The sequence below is a fragment of the Nestor notabilis genome, unplaced genomic scaffold (assembly GCF_000696875.1).
Source record: "Nestor notabilis isolate BGI_N333 unplaced genomic scaffold, ASM69687v1 scaffold14, whole genome shotgun sequence".
NCBI lineage: Eukaryota > Metazoa > Chordata > Aves > Psittaciformes > Psittacidae > Nestor > Nestor notabilis.
In genome coordinates, this window is record NW_009924955.1 from 20003 (window position 1) to 34119 (window position 14117).

Below are 14117 nucleotides of genomic sequence, written 5' to 3' on the forward strand. Positions count from 1 at the left end.
CAAAAACATAGGCAGTAGTCACTGATCTCCACTCAATACAAAAGCGCAGAAATTTCCACATCAAGCTGTTAACTGAATTCTTAGAGGAATTACAAGTTTGCCCCTGGGCGTCAGTCCCTATCTAACCTCTTCAAATCCTTTGAGGAAAATACATGTTTTCAATTACACAGTTCCAGCATTATGCTGCCTTAATGATTAATGCTCTTGGATAATTCAATTTCATTTTCACTGTCACTGTATCAGGTAATATTCCCACATATAACTAACTTCAGTAGCACTTATTTGTATCAGAGCAACATTAAAAGAGATGTCAAAGCAGTCAAAGGGACTAATCATCACAGTGTGATTTTGGGACTGGCTGTGTGCTGCCATAGAGAGCACAATCCCTTCATGTCTTGGCTAATTAGAGTAGGAGGCTGGAGCATCGAAGTTCTGACCTTGATCTTCAGTGGTGTGAAGTTTCATAATAAATATGAAGGGCCCCATAGCATCATTAACTAATCAAACACTTGTTCTAATATTTCCAATGACATAATCTAACTCCTTCTATGGCTTCTGAAAGTCTGAAATTAAATGTCTTCTCTAGAGTACATAACGCTGGTTATGTTCTATGTTTTCAGAGGGTACACATTACTGTGTTTAGGATACTTTGCTGATTTAATTAAAGAGCTTGATGAAATAACATAGTAACCTATGAAAATATGAAGTCAAATAACATGAGCTGGAACTATAAAGTAAGGAATTATATAGAAGAGCTGTCAAATTTGATGACTCTCGTGGGCAATGTAAAGTGAGTTATTTCTAAGTCTTGTCTAAGATATTTTGATAGAGTATGACCATCCGAACATTAAGGAAAAAAAAGTAACCTGTTTCCTAATCCATATGAAGGTTGGCATTGCTTTTAAAAATGCTCTGGCTTTCCCTCCATACCATTCTTATAATTTAAGATAAAGAGATGGAGATAGAAAGTGTCAGTATTGTTGAGAGCTCAAGATGAGGAAAGCATGAAGGCATCAACCTGAGTTCAAACAGGAAGTTAAGACACCGGATTATTCAGATTCATTTCTTACGATGAAACTCTAAAACATTTAACAAACTGATCCTTTAATCAGAAAAATTAAGTTATAATGTTAAAAGAAATAGGACTACTAACTATAAAACATTACTCAGGTACATGTTTTCAGATGTTAAGTAATGATATAATTTTCTGAGGCTATGTATAGCAGTAATATCAATGAAATTTGGAGTGCCATGAGGATAAGAAGCAAAAAGCAGCATATGTTTATAAAGGCCTGTAGATATATAGGATAACCGAAAAGCACCAAGATATGAATGAATTTATTTTTCAGAGAATGCGTGACATCATTTTAGTGTGTAAGGTTAGTATGACTTTATTCGCTTCTGTCTTGGTTTAAAGGCCAACTAACACAAGTCATGTGCATTACATCAACCGGCTAAGTAAAACAGTGTGATTTATTTTATGAAGAGACCTTTGTGTTTTGTATTAGAAAGCTTTTACTTTGAAATGCTGACATTTCAACCATTCCCTTTATAACTCCCAATTATTCTACAATATCCATTATTTCATTCTGCCTAATGAAAGGACTATTTTCTCACTGCAAGACTCACAACAGCTTTTGTCCCTACCAAGAGAATAATGCACTTCCACAGAAGATTTCTTTTCTTGCAAAATGACCTCTTAATCCCTGGTAAAAAATGTTTTTACGTACGCCCTTTCTAGGATTATTATGCTGAAGCACAAAATCACTCCATGAATCCTGGGGACTGTCATTTCAAATGGCCCCTGTGCAGGGCATGCACATTCACAAAGGGTGTTTCAGGAACCATTCCCTCTTCTTCTTGTAAGATTTATCAGAGGATCTGCAAGCAATGGACTGAGCCTTACCTTCCAATGGCTTGGGTAGAAAATGAGCTGCTGGTTTTGTTTTCTTCACTCTGTTTCCTTTCATGACCTGCCCTTCCTTGTTCAGCCCCAAGAACCAGGCTCTCCCGGACTCCTGTTGTCTGTAGAGCATGGATGAGTAGATTACATAATAATTTTCAAAAACAGACTCCTTGAATTTGCACTCTGGTGTAAAAAGTTCCTGTGGGAGGAAAAGTAAATGTTAAATGTTATCTCTAATGCACGACTTCTGTTTTGTTAACTTAAAACCACCTCTTCATAAGTTTAATATATGACATTATAAGGGCCTGCTTTGAGACCAGGAGATCTGTCTTCCTCTAGAAGACCTTCAGGTGAAGTTATTTCACCTCACATAGATGCCTCTGTTTTCCCACCTGTGCAACAGGAATGGTATATTTTCAAAGTAGAAAGGAAGCAACACAGGCATTAAAACACTGTTTAAAAACCAGGCATAATTATTACTGTGCTTATTTTACTGGTAGGATATACTTGTACAGGTATACTTGTATACTTGTACAGATTACAGCCTCTGCTAAAATAGCATTATTGAGAAATCAGTTGTTCCATTTTTATATACTAAATGCAACAAACTCCCTCTATGGTTTATAACAACTAATATTTGATACTTCAAAAATGCTGCTACCAACATACCAAAATACATATAATTTCCTAGAGTCCTCGTGGCCTGAAACATCACAGGAGAACACTATTTTGATGTACAAATTTCTGTACAAAGAAAAATAATTCCTACTGACACCCTCAGCATCCATCCCAAACCTGGAATGCTTTTCAGGTGTCATGTTTAGTATCAGAACAGTAACCTTTACCAAGGTTAGCCTAAGCACAAACTTCAGTAGTCCAGTAGCTATATAATAATTTAAATATATTTTTAATAACACAAGTAACTAACAAAATAAACAGTGTGAACATATATTGAGACAGAGTTTACCAAAATCCTTAAAAAAACCAAGCAAGTTAATAAGCAAATAACATCACATTTAAAATATCGTGAGAAAGGATTCTATGTGAATGTGGTTTTCTGTCTTTGGACACAGCTGCTGAAACCTGTGGAAGATATAAGACATAAAAGGGGGAGGCAGATGTGGAAAAGTGGAAGGTAACTTAGTAAACCTTCAGAGCACAGAGTTCTCAGCCCTGAATCCTCTTTTTTATATTTCTTTCTGTTATCTTTCCCAAGAAGTAAAAATCTGGAAATGTATTATATTTTCACTTCTCCATTCACAGTATATTTTTTTTCCCTCATTTCTTTTTGCTCCTGGCCCCATGCAGTACTGAGTTAATACTCAGCACGTAATGTCTTTTCGGAGTCTCTATGCCATCTCCAGATGCCTATATTTTGTAAGAATTGTAAGAATCTCAGCCGCTTCTGTCACAGATTTCCTTTCTGGAAATGAAAGTCTTTAAAGACACAGTTCACCAGAAAGCACAGATGAAGTAGCTTTCTGAATCTGCACCACATGTCACAGTGCACAACCGAGTTCTCTTAATGTTATCTCTTACTATTTGTATTTTTATTGCCATGGCTTGAGTTTCTACCTGTAAGCAAAGCTGTCTTGATGGACACTGGGCATACTATTAGCCTTCTCAATTATGGAGCATAATATAACCTCAAATAAAAAGTATCAGTGTATTTTATCCAACAACAGACTAAAACCAGTAACTGCAGCAACTGGGAAATAATTTGTGTACCTAAAATAGGTTGCTTTGTCTGTGTACACTTGTGTGTACACACTCATATATGCATAAATAAGTGTCTACAGGTCACACATTTACAGATGCAAAAAATTTTCTCTGATGTGTGCAATCTTTGCACTCCCACTTCACTACCACCTATGTGCACAACTGTATTTATGTACACACGCAGAAATGCAAATACAGTCTGTACAAGAGGCACTGAAAACTCATGTCAGGAAATACCTTAGTCGCACCTTCTCCTTTGCCACAGGGCTTTTTCTCCCTCTGTTCCAAGACTTTAAGACATCTGTTGTTTGTGTTATTCTCCTTTCTCCTCCACTGATTTCAAATTACAGTAGGGCTCAAGGAGACTCAAAATAAAACCAGAAGGCAGGGTGGCAAGCTAGAGGAAATGCCTGTTAAAGCCTAGCACAAGCATTTGCATGCGAGTCATGTTCCTCCACTGTTGAAACAGCAGATGCTAATCAGGAAATGCCTACACAGTTCTCCTTATTACCTGCTTCACTGCAAGTGCTACCCCGTGTTCCCCACTAAGTTTTACTTCCTTGTAAAGCTCAATTACCATAAACACTACTTCTTAGCCAATCCTCACTTTTTTTGCTATAAACAAAAGCTGTTTGTCATTCCATGCTCTTCTGTACCAGGCTCTGTAAATACTATTTGTGTGTTTTCCCAAACAATGTCCATTAGGATACTGAAACAAGATTCCTTCAAATCATATCCCTCCTCTGAATCAATGAAACCTGGCTCTTTACTCTCTCATTCTTTGGCACATACAGTAGTGTTTCTGACAGCGCACAGCAGATGAAGCTGTAGGAATTTATTTACCAAGTCCAAAAACCCTAGGTATTTACTTTACCAAGTGGAAAAAAAAATGGTTTATGTCAACACAATTGGCTACTGCTGGATGCAGACTGATAGACTGGACAAACCGGCATCGTTCCTATTTCTTAGTCATGAAAAACATAGTAATAGTCTGCTTATTTTTTTTTGGCATACAAGAAAGAGCCATACCTGAACACTGCATTCTGCCTAAAAGTACTGCAGCTATCTTACTCCACATGTCTGCGTAGTGCAACAGCTTTGGACAGGGTTTGCATTCATCCAGTATATTAGGATGCAGTTCTGCCTGGGATAAACTTGCAGCCCAAAAGTCCCTTTAATATATGTTACTTTAAAGCAAGCTAATAGTTCCACCAAGGTGGGGAGTACTCATGAGTGAAAATTAAGCACTTGACAATGACTATGATGAATGGCAGGATGAGTTCCTTGGAGGAAAGAATTACACAGAAGGGGAGTTCTGAAATGGGCACCTTCCCCGGGGCTCAGGTGGAAACTGACTATTTCTAAGTTGAGAGTGATGTCTAAAGCCTTGTCTCAGACACTATCTCAGCTGGCTGAAAAGCTGTAAGGACTTATATTTTCTCCAGTAAAGCAGGAGACCTAAGATGCTGTTTCTGCATGCAACTAGGACAAATCTAGATCTGTATACTTAAGACTCAACCCAGTAAGAACTCTCAGAAAATGACTAATGTGCTAACAGCACTGACTTTAAAAAAATTCATCCACAGATGACTTTATTCAAATCCAGTACTGGAGGGAAAGGCAGTACAATGGCATTTTATAAGAGAAACTCAAATAACGAGGGCACTCCCCTAGGCTACCTGCCTATCTGTATCCAACCTGAAGGAATCCAAATCTGCATCTGGCTGATATGAATCATTTTTCCTGCAAGAATGACTTTTTGGGGTTTGAAGTTTTCATTCACTTCCTAGTACAGGACATTTTGTATTAGGAAGTGAATGAATAATTTGCAAAACTAGACATGATTTGCAAACAAGAACTTGTCTTCCCCGGTCAGTGCCCAGATTTAACATGTAGTCATATATAAAAGGTGGTTTTCTCCTGTCAAAGCAACATTTGAAAAACAAACTACATACCAGCTGCCAATTTCCAAAACCCCAGGAGTGAGGTTTGGCTGTCAGCTGCAATATGACACAGCATCCTGGGTCCTACAGAAATGAAGGATGTATTAAATTGTACCTTGCTGAGAAGAAATTTTACTTGGATATTTTTGCCAGCTTCCCATCAAGCTTTTGCTTGATGTGAGGCCTATTTGGAGATGTTTTAATTCTCCCAGTTGCTGTAGCATTAATAAATATCACGACTCACAGGTTGTGGGTTCAAACTCTTGGAATCAAAAAGTTCTGTCATTGGGGAGTTCTTAGATTTGGAGTCCCCACCAGTGCTGACAAAACTCAGAGGTGTATTATATCATAATAGTGGAGCTTTACATTATGGAGTCACACGGTGGTGTCAGATTCTACTTTCATGTAAAAACAAAACACAAATGAAATAAAGAAAAAAGCCATTATCCACATCACAGATGTAGGAGTGCCTGAATGAAGGAGCTCAGGTTATCTGTGCTGTCAACATGGAGATGCAAGGATTGTTGGAAAGCAATTCAGATGACAGCTGACATGAATTCCCTATCAAGTAGTCTTTCTGTCAATCAGAGGCTGAAGTCTGACATGATGAAGCTAGGCCTCCATGCTAATCGATAATACAGTACTGTAGCAAATGGCTATAGTTTAAAATGCAAGTACAGCAAACTTCAGTGTCCTACAAGCCATTGAGTAAACTACGATATTTGGATGAGTTATCAGTGTAACTTTCAATTGCTGGGCTTTCACAATTTAGCCTGTTCAATTTTGCCAGCTTTAATGAAGAGCACATATTCATTTGTAGCTACAGTCCTTCAATTAAAACAATTCCCTCAAAACATGGAGTTTTTCTATGACAGCTCTCAGAAAGAAGAAATAATTATGCAGCTATGGACAAGACGCCTATGCTGCGGACCAGATGTGAGAAGTAAAAACTAGCATGACAACACTGCTAGCCATTGTTTAAAATCTAAAAAGATATTGTTTAAAACTACATGAAACCCTGTAATTTTAAACTATACCTCTGTTCAGTAAGTCAATGAATAATTAACTGTCAAAGCCAAACAAAAAGTAAATTTCCACTGCACACCATGAGGAAAAATCTAAGACTCCAGCTCTACCATGGTCATCAAACCCAGTAGTTCCAAGGATAAGGGCTTCCACAAAAGTTTCCTGCCTCCTACTCCTGCACTTTCAAGCCTCTTTAGATTTCTGTTTTATTCTGAAATATAGGAAAGGAGTGTATCATTCTACTTACAGCTCACAGAACAGATATAGCTAGCAGTCAGCCTCTTGAACTGTAGCCAGCAGCAAATAACGAGGATTCCCTTGGAGATGGGCACAGTGGGTCTCACTCATCACACCAGACAGCAAAAGCACAGCTGCAGGCTGAACTAGCTACAGCTTCTCCTTGGTGCCAAAGAGAAAACACAACTGCAAGACAAACTCAAAGAGACTGCCAGGCAAGGAACAGCCATTCTAATCAAGCACTGGAGAAAATACTTCATACTGTTTACCATTTGCACTTCGAAGTCCAGGTCGTGGAACAGGATCTCAGTGCTCTGGAAGTACAGACCAAGTGGAGTCTGCCTGATGCAAACATATATTGATCCAGATAGCAATTGATACACAACCCAACCAAAACCAACAAAACATCCGAGAAATGGTATCAGAATGCTAGTAGCTGGTTATTGAACCATTTTTGTAGGAATGACAAAGGATTTTTAAGGACACACTAGGGAAAGGACAGCACTAGCTCTGTGGAGGCTTATGCAAAACTTCTGCAGAGTGAGAAAAGCAGAATTGAGTCAGTACAAAGGTATTTTGGGGGTTAGAGGCTAGCAACACAGGAATCAAAAGAAGGAAGTGACATTTTAATAGTGGATAGAAAGGTTGAAAATGACTCATGAAGAAGGGCCCTAAAACTGAAAAGCAGCAGTCTGTTTAATGAGGAGATAATGAAGCTGGGAAGTTAACTTTGTGGCAGATTTCTGAATGGAGATTACAGGGCTAGCACTGTTTTTCTCAGTGCAGGAGGGGAGGATGCTGGAGTCATTGAGGTGTGAAATGATGAGATCCCAGAAAACAACTGCAGTGCTGTAGAAGGGCAAAAGGTCGTATCAGGGACACATTCATGCAGCGGGTTCTGTAAGATCTGGAGGCTGCACATGAGAACTGGAAAGTGCCTAAACTGATATTTCTCTGACTTGCTGCACACTGTATTAGGTGAGTTAGACTATTTCTTACAGTATACTTGTTTGACAAATGCTGGTATAAGAGATTAAAAAAAATTACTCAAGATTTCCCACCCATAGCACTGGATATTTTCAACCCTTAAGCTGCCAAAAGGCTTTAGTTTGAAATGATCTTGTTCAAGAGTTCCTCTTCAAATAGCAAAAAACTCAGCAATACATGGCTAGGTGTTTTATGGATTAAGGAGAAATTGATATTATGTTCCCTCTATATTCAGGAGACATTTAGCTGATCTGGGCCTAAAAGCCCCCTAATATAAACATAATTTTTAAACACAGAGCCAAGAACAAGCAAAGTTGGCAGAATTTTCTATGTGCAAACTGGCCAAGCAAGACACCAAGGAACATGAGGCTTTAGCTGCCACTGCAAACCTGAGCGGTGACTTTACTAAAAATGTTTCAAAATAAAGAGCAGTAATTGCTGAACTTGATGATCCTACAGATGCCCATGAAAGCAGCAAATGCTCAGAAGTCCATTCACATACTTTCCAGAGTCTTCTGACAGAAAATTTCCTAAATAGACTACAACAGTCAGGAAAACTATTATTGGCTCTTCGGAGCTAGTGTTAGTTTTGTTCTCTGGAAGATTCCTAACACGTGGACTTTAAAAAAATAAAATAAAAATAGTACTTGATATCATGCAGGTAAAAAAAAAAGGATGATTCTCACTGGTTAAAGAATCACTGAGAGTGCAATAAGGATGTCAGCATGTAAAAGCAAAGCTTTTAGCTCCAATTGCTGTCTGTAATCCTTTACTTTTTAAAAGACCTGAAAATGTGAATATCAGTGTTTGTAAAGAAACAAAACACAACTCTTGACTAAATTTAGGCAAAAGTAAATGTAAATTTAGGCTACTGCAAATATTAGCACTTACTTAACTGGGATTCTAATTAGCAGGGATATGACTAGTAATATTAATATTAATAATGAGGCAATTCTTTTATTCATGTACATTCATGAGCACCTAAAATAAGGTAATGAATAAAAGCCACATAGTATACACAGACAAACTAACAAAAATAGCTTTGAAATATTTCTGCATGTTTAAGATTTGTATTGCTTGTAGCCTGAATTTGGCTTCATTTTCTGCCCAGATTGAAACAGAACATAAATCAGCTTGGATTAGAAAAACTTCCTTGTTTCATAACAGAAAGGTTGCATTGCTTACAACTAGCAGCTATGGTCATATTAAACTACACTTTATTAAAGGCAACAGTATTTTGTATAGAAGGAAGAACACACAGTCATCAAAACTCAGTGGGACATGGCTGAAATAGAACAAAATTTCCTTGATATAAGTGTTTCTGATGTGTGTTATTTAAGGTTGTACAGTCCAATTTTGAAAGTGAACTAATGTTTTTGAAACAAAGCCTGTTATGCAGATCTGAATCATGACCCTCACATTAGGAGTGAGCGAATCAAGGTTGTTTAAATTCAAAAGAAGGTTTGAGGAAGCAGCCTGGGAAAGGTTACTAATTTTTAAAACTGTCTTTATGGTATTTATGTACCAAAATTAGAATACTTCAACAAAAGTTCAAGAGAAGAACTGCTAAAAAAGTGTTGCCTTACCTGAACAAAAGAAGCAAAATGAATTTTAGAAATGATAGTGATAAGCCACATTTGTAACTGTGGGTTTAGAATGGGCTGTAGCCCACTGACAGCCATCACAATTATAGGTTATGGTCAAGTACAATACCCTCCTTCATCCCCACAGACATATAAAGGATGGTGAAGTTATTATTCTGCCTCAGTCCCATTCTGAACTTTCACAGAAATGTGTATTATTTTGGCTTGAGTACATTCTTGGCTTTAAAGGAAATCAGAATTCACTGGTACTGGTGCAATGAGATACTCTTCCTCCAAAAGCACAACCTTCTCCCCACCTAATCCTCAGCGCCTAGCTTCCCTTAAGGTTTAAATTTGCAGTAAAAATCTGCTCCAAGGCTTCAGCTTAAACAGCAACTATAACTCCTTGATGTATCAACACAGAAAGGCATCTTTTATCTCCTGTACAGCATCTGTGATTAAAGAAATCCAGTAGCAACAAGAAAGGCAAAACCCCCAAGGAATGACTAAGAGAAATTGTATGTGTTGTAGGGAATATTTTCTTTCACTACTATTACGGGACAGTTCAGAGAAGGACATGAATAAAACAGCCTATCTTTCCCAGTCACTTCCACTCAGAACAGCCATAATTCATCAGCTTGTAAACAGCACCAGGTTCTCAGCTAGAAAAGGTCAGTGCCAAGGGAAAGATGGGACAGTACTAAATTAAGAGACTGAAAGGAAGGATTTAACAACATAGCTGTTGAAACAAACCACGATGAGCTGGGAAAGAAATTCTCATCCAGTCACCCATCAATCCAGGGTTCTGTCTCTAGATGAATAATGCAGGAGGAATACAGAATAATCTCAGATATAGACCGAACCTTTCCAAATGACAGTGGAATTTTTTGACACAGTTTTATCCAAACACTTAGACATTACTGTAGACAACTTTCTGTAATCCCAATGCCTCAAGTAAAATAAACTATCAAGAAAAAAAAGCCAAAGAGTTATTGAAATGGCCAAGTACAAAAAAAGAACCAAGGAGAATGATTTTTTTTCTTACCATTTACTATTGATGAAAGTTCTGCTCCTCTGCAATACACTGAAATGTTGGATAGAGAAAACTGATGCCAGCTTTTGCCACTGCGTGACTGGTATATTAGCATTAATTAGCTATTATTGGGCAATGTCAGATGGGATATTTTCACATACATATTTTCATATACATTTCATACATGGGATAGTGTATTTTCATATATGGTGTTGTTACATAGTAGTTGCAGACCTCCCTGACTCTGATAGCATGACATGTCCATAACTAGCCACAAATACAAAAGTAGAGATAAATAGATGAAAATTCAGAGGTATTTTGCAAGGTATACTTTAGGCTTTTTCAGTTCTACATGTTCCTTCCAAAGGATGTGTGAATTTATGAAAGTTTTAAACGGGTGTCGTTTACAAGCTGGGAAGCTAGAAAAAAGTTGCAAGAACACTCAAGTTATGAGAAGTGGCCTACTTTAGTGTACTCTTTTTTATTTCTTTCTTCTTTACAGTTGTGAGCTTGTTTTTCTGCTTGCAGTCTTTTTTTATGACCTATCAGTGCATGAATTACAGTGCCTAAATAATCTACTATTATGAAAGACAAGGGCTGGAATGAATAAAAGTCAATTAGGGTAGGTCAAGGCCAGGTTGGATGGGGCTTTGGGCAACCTGGCCTAGTGGAAGATGTCCCTGCCTGTGGTAGGAAATCTGTGGTGGTGGGGGGTTGGAACTAGGTGGTCTTTAAGGTCCTTTTAAGCCCAAACCAGTCTATGATTCTATGAATCATACAAACTTCTTGCTAATGTTTCTTAGTCATCCTTTTGCTGTTTTATGCTGGGTGTTCATAAGAACATGAAAGGCAAGCCCAGAGGAACCTCAGTCTGAGAAAACTAGTGCAAGGCAAAACTATGCTGTAATGAATGTAATCACTTCTCGGAGAAAATGCATTAGCTAGGTCTTCTCTTCGTTTCATGACTCAACTAAGCTGCAGTTGACTATTGAAGGCTGGGAAACAAAGGCAACAGAGACCACTTTCAGATGTTTGTTACTTAACTCTTGTTATACAGCTAATGGTATTTTAGGATAAAATCAGCAATTCTTTGCTTCTTTTGCTGTGCATCTTCTTGCTCTGATTTGTCTTTCTGCTGCAGAAGAACAGCTGTAAGATTCAACTGGTCTTTTCTCCATTTCCTTCCAATGCAGCTTTCACATATGAAGACAAAGGGCTCTAAATCTATTCTCTGTTCACCTTCCTTCTCTCCTTTTCCAATGAGAGGTAGAAAACGGTGGATGTCAAATCTGAAAGACAGCCAAAACCTGACATGCTGTCAGGCTCTTAAATACTGTGTATGGTTTCTTACTGTGCATTTCCATTCTTTCACAAAGTGGATGTCTACAGCACTGTTTCATGTAAACATAAAAAGTCATGTGATGGAACACCCAAAGTTGCCTGTTCTGAAATTAATAAATATGAACAAAAATCCTAAATTTCTTGCCAGTGTTTTGCAATGCATGTGCAGGAAATATTTTTTTATATATATGGTGTATATATATACACACACATATATCACACAAACTGTAGTTTTCACTTAAAAAAATGCCTCTTTTCACTTAATATATTTCAGTTCATCCAGATATCAAAAAATATTTTCATGTTATTATTTAAGTTCCACAGCATCTACATAACTTTTACTTCAAGTATTCATTAGCAGGAGAATCTTAAAGCACAGAGATTCACGCCCAAACATTCAAAAGCTGTAGAGTGAATCTATACCAAAGAAAAAAGAAAATCCATTCTGTCTCCTGTTTTAACTAAACAATTATTGGGAAATAAAATGACAGCCACTAAAAAGGTATTTTTGGAATGGCATTACACTATTAACTAGTCAGAAGTAGTGAAAGGAAACAAGTCAGACACTCTGCATATATCATTATATGTTAAAAAAAAGCAGAAACTTAATGTGTCTCATTAAATAGGAGATGATTACATGCAACTCCTAACACACACTCAGCAGTGATGCTTGTTTTTGTTATGGATGGGTAACAGCAGCATGATTATAAATGCATCCTGATGTTCAAAGTTCCTCTTTTAGCAACAAGCTTATAAAGGCTGATTATGAACAATGTGAATATACAGATGTCTGACAAAAGCCATAAAGTTATAAAAATCTAAAGATTAGGAATTTTTATTTGCCTCAGTGTCACAATATGTACTGCAGAACTGAAAAAAAAAAAGTTCAGAAATAGTTTTACCAAATAGAGCTCATAACTTTAAAAAACCCAAATTTTTTATCCACAGCTGGTGGCAACTGAGTGATAATCAATGCCACTGCTTGCTAAAGGTGTTTGTAGTCTGATAATTTCCCATAAAATCAGTTAGCCCATTGCTCTCAAGCCTCTACCTAACTCATTGTCTATTACACCATATTCCTGTGGCTGTTCTGTGGAAAGTCAAAGCTTAATATTGCACGGATAACAACATATTGATCTGAGAGCAGTGTCAATCTCTTCATGAATGATTGTGATGGATAATGAGATTTACAAATATCCAACTTTTAACCCTGGACCTGAGGAATGCACACTGCAAAAGGAAAAAAGAAAAAAGAACAATCACTTCTTTAGGCATCTACAGGACTTTAATGGGAGGACTGACTCCTCTGTATCCTATTGCTTTTCAGCAGAACGCATTGTATTACACCACACACACACACGACAGTTTTTGTGAAGAGGCTCAGTTCTGGTGAATACATTTCCAAAACAATGAGGTTTTACTCAAGATTATGGTTGTATTTACTGCTGCTTGTAAGTGAATTTACACCATTCATGTTCCTGAGAAATGGAGGATCTTCTTTTGCCAACATGGCATTAAAAATACATTATCTATAGACTTGCCTGGCTAATTGCAAAGTCAAACCAATATAGAAAACATATTACTGTTGAACTGTATATAAAAACAACTGGAGACATAGGATTGGGGTCAAAACTATAGCCTGCTCAAAAGAGCAAGTTAGTCTGTAACACACCTTTGACTGGCAAAGGCAACACAATCAATACACAGATCAAGGTGTTCCCTACTACATCACCTTTAGGAAGCAGAAGCAAACTACTGAATGCAAAGAAAAGGCTGTTTTAAGGTCTTACAAGTTATTAATTTCTAAAACAAAAAGCATGGAGGTGAAAATATCAGCTATTTTGGTATCAGAGTTTGTTGGGAACACAATTCTTCACTGGTTCACCGAAGCTGAGGACAGTTCTTCATATCTTTCTTTCCCAAGTATGCATCTAGCTGTGCTACACACAAATGCTGAACTACAAGGTTAATAATTCAGAAAGGCTGAAAACTGGCTGAACTTCAGCCAGGGAGTTGGTTGGCCCCAGCTGATGCCTGGTGACACCTCCGAAGTTACCTTGATATCTCAGTTGCCATCTCAGAGAGCAACAGCTTTCCTGTGGGTTATGAGCACTAATTTATCACTCAGTCCCTGGCTCTGTAGACCCCATCGGATTCTTGATAGCTCACACAACTTCCCTCTTACATCTTTCTTTTTCATTGCTTACAATTTACCTGAAGAGCTTTGCGGTTGTTTCCTATATTAAAACTCCTGTTTTCTCCTTAGCCATGGTGGTGAGCACATGCTCAAGACAGTGCCTATGGCGAGGCACTATTTCCTGCGGCCACAATGTCCTCCTCAC

The 14117-nt window shown here is 37.7% G+C and overlaps 1 protein-coding gene across 2 annotated transcripts in view; it reads right to left on the bottom strand.

The window, feature by feature from the left end:
* The window catches only part of FGF14 (fibroblast growth factor 14), a 96471-nt gene that overhangs the window by 1994 nt on the left and 80360 nt on the right, over positions 1 to 14117 (bottom strand). For both annotated transcript variants that reach the window (XM_010012803.1, XM_010012804.1), the window contains exon 4: positions 1907 to 2105. In XM_010012803.1, the coding sequence (XP_010011105.1) occupies positions 1907 to 2105 (199 nt within the window). The remainder of the gene's footprint in view (positions 1 to 1906; positions 2106 to 14117) is intronic.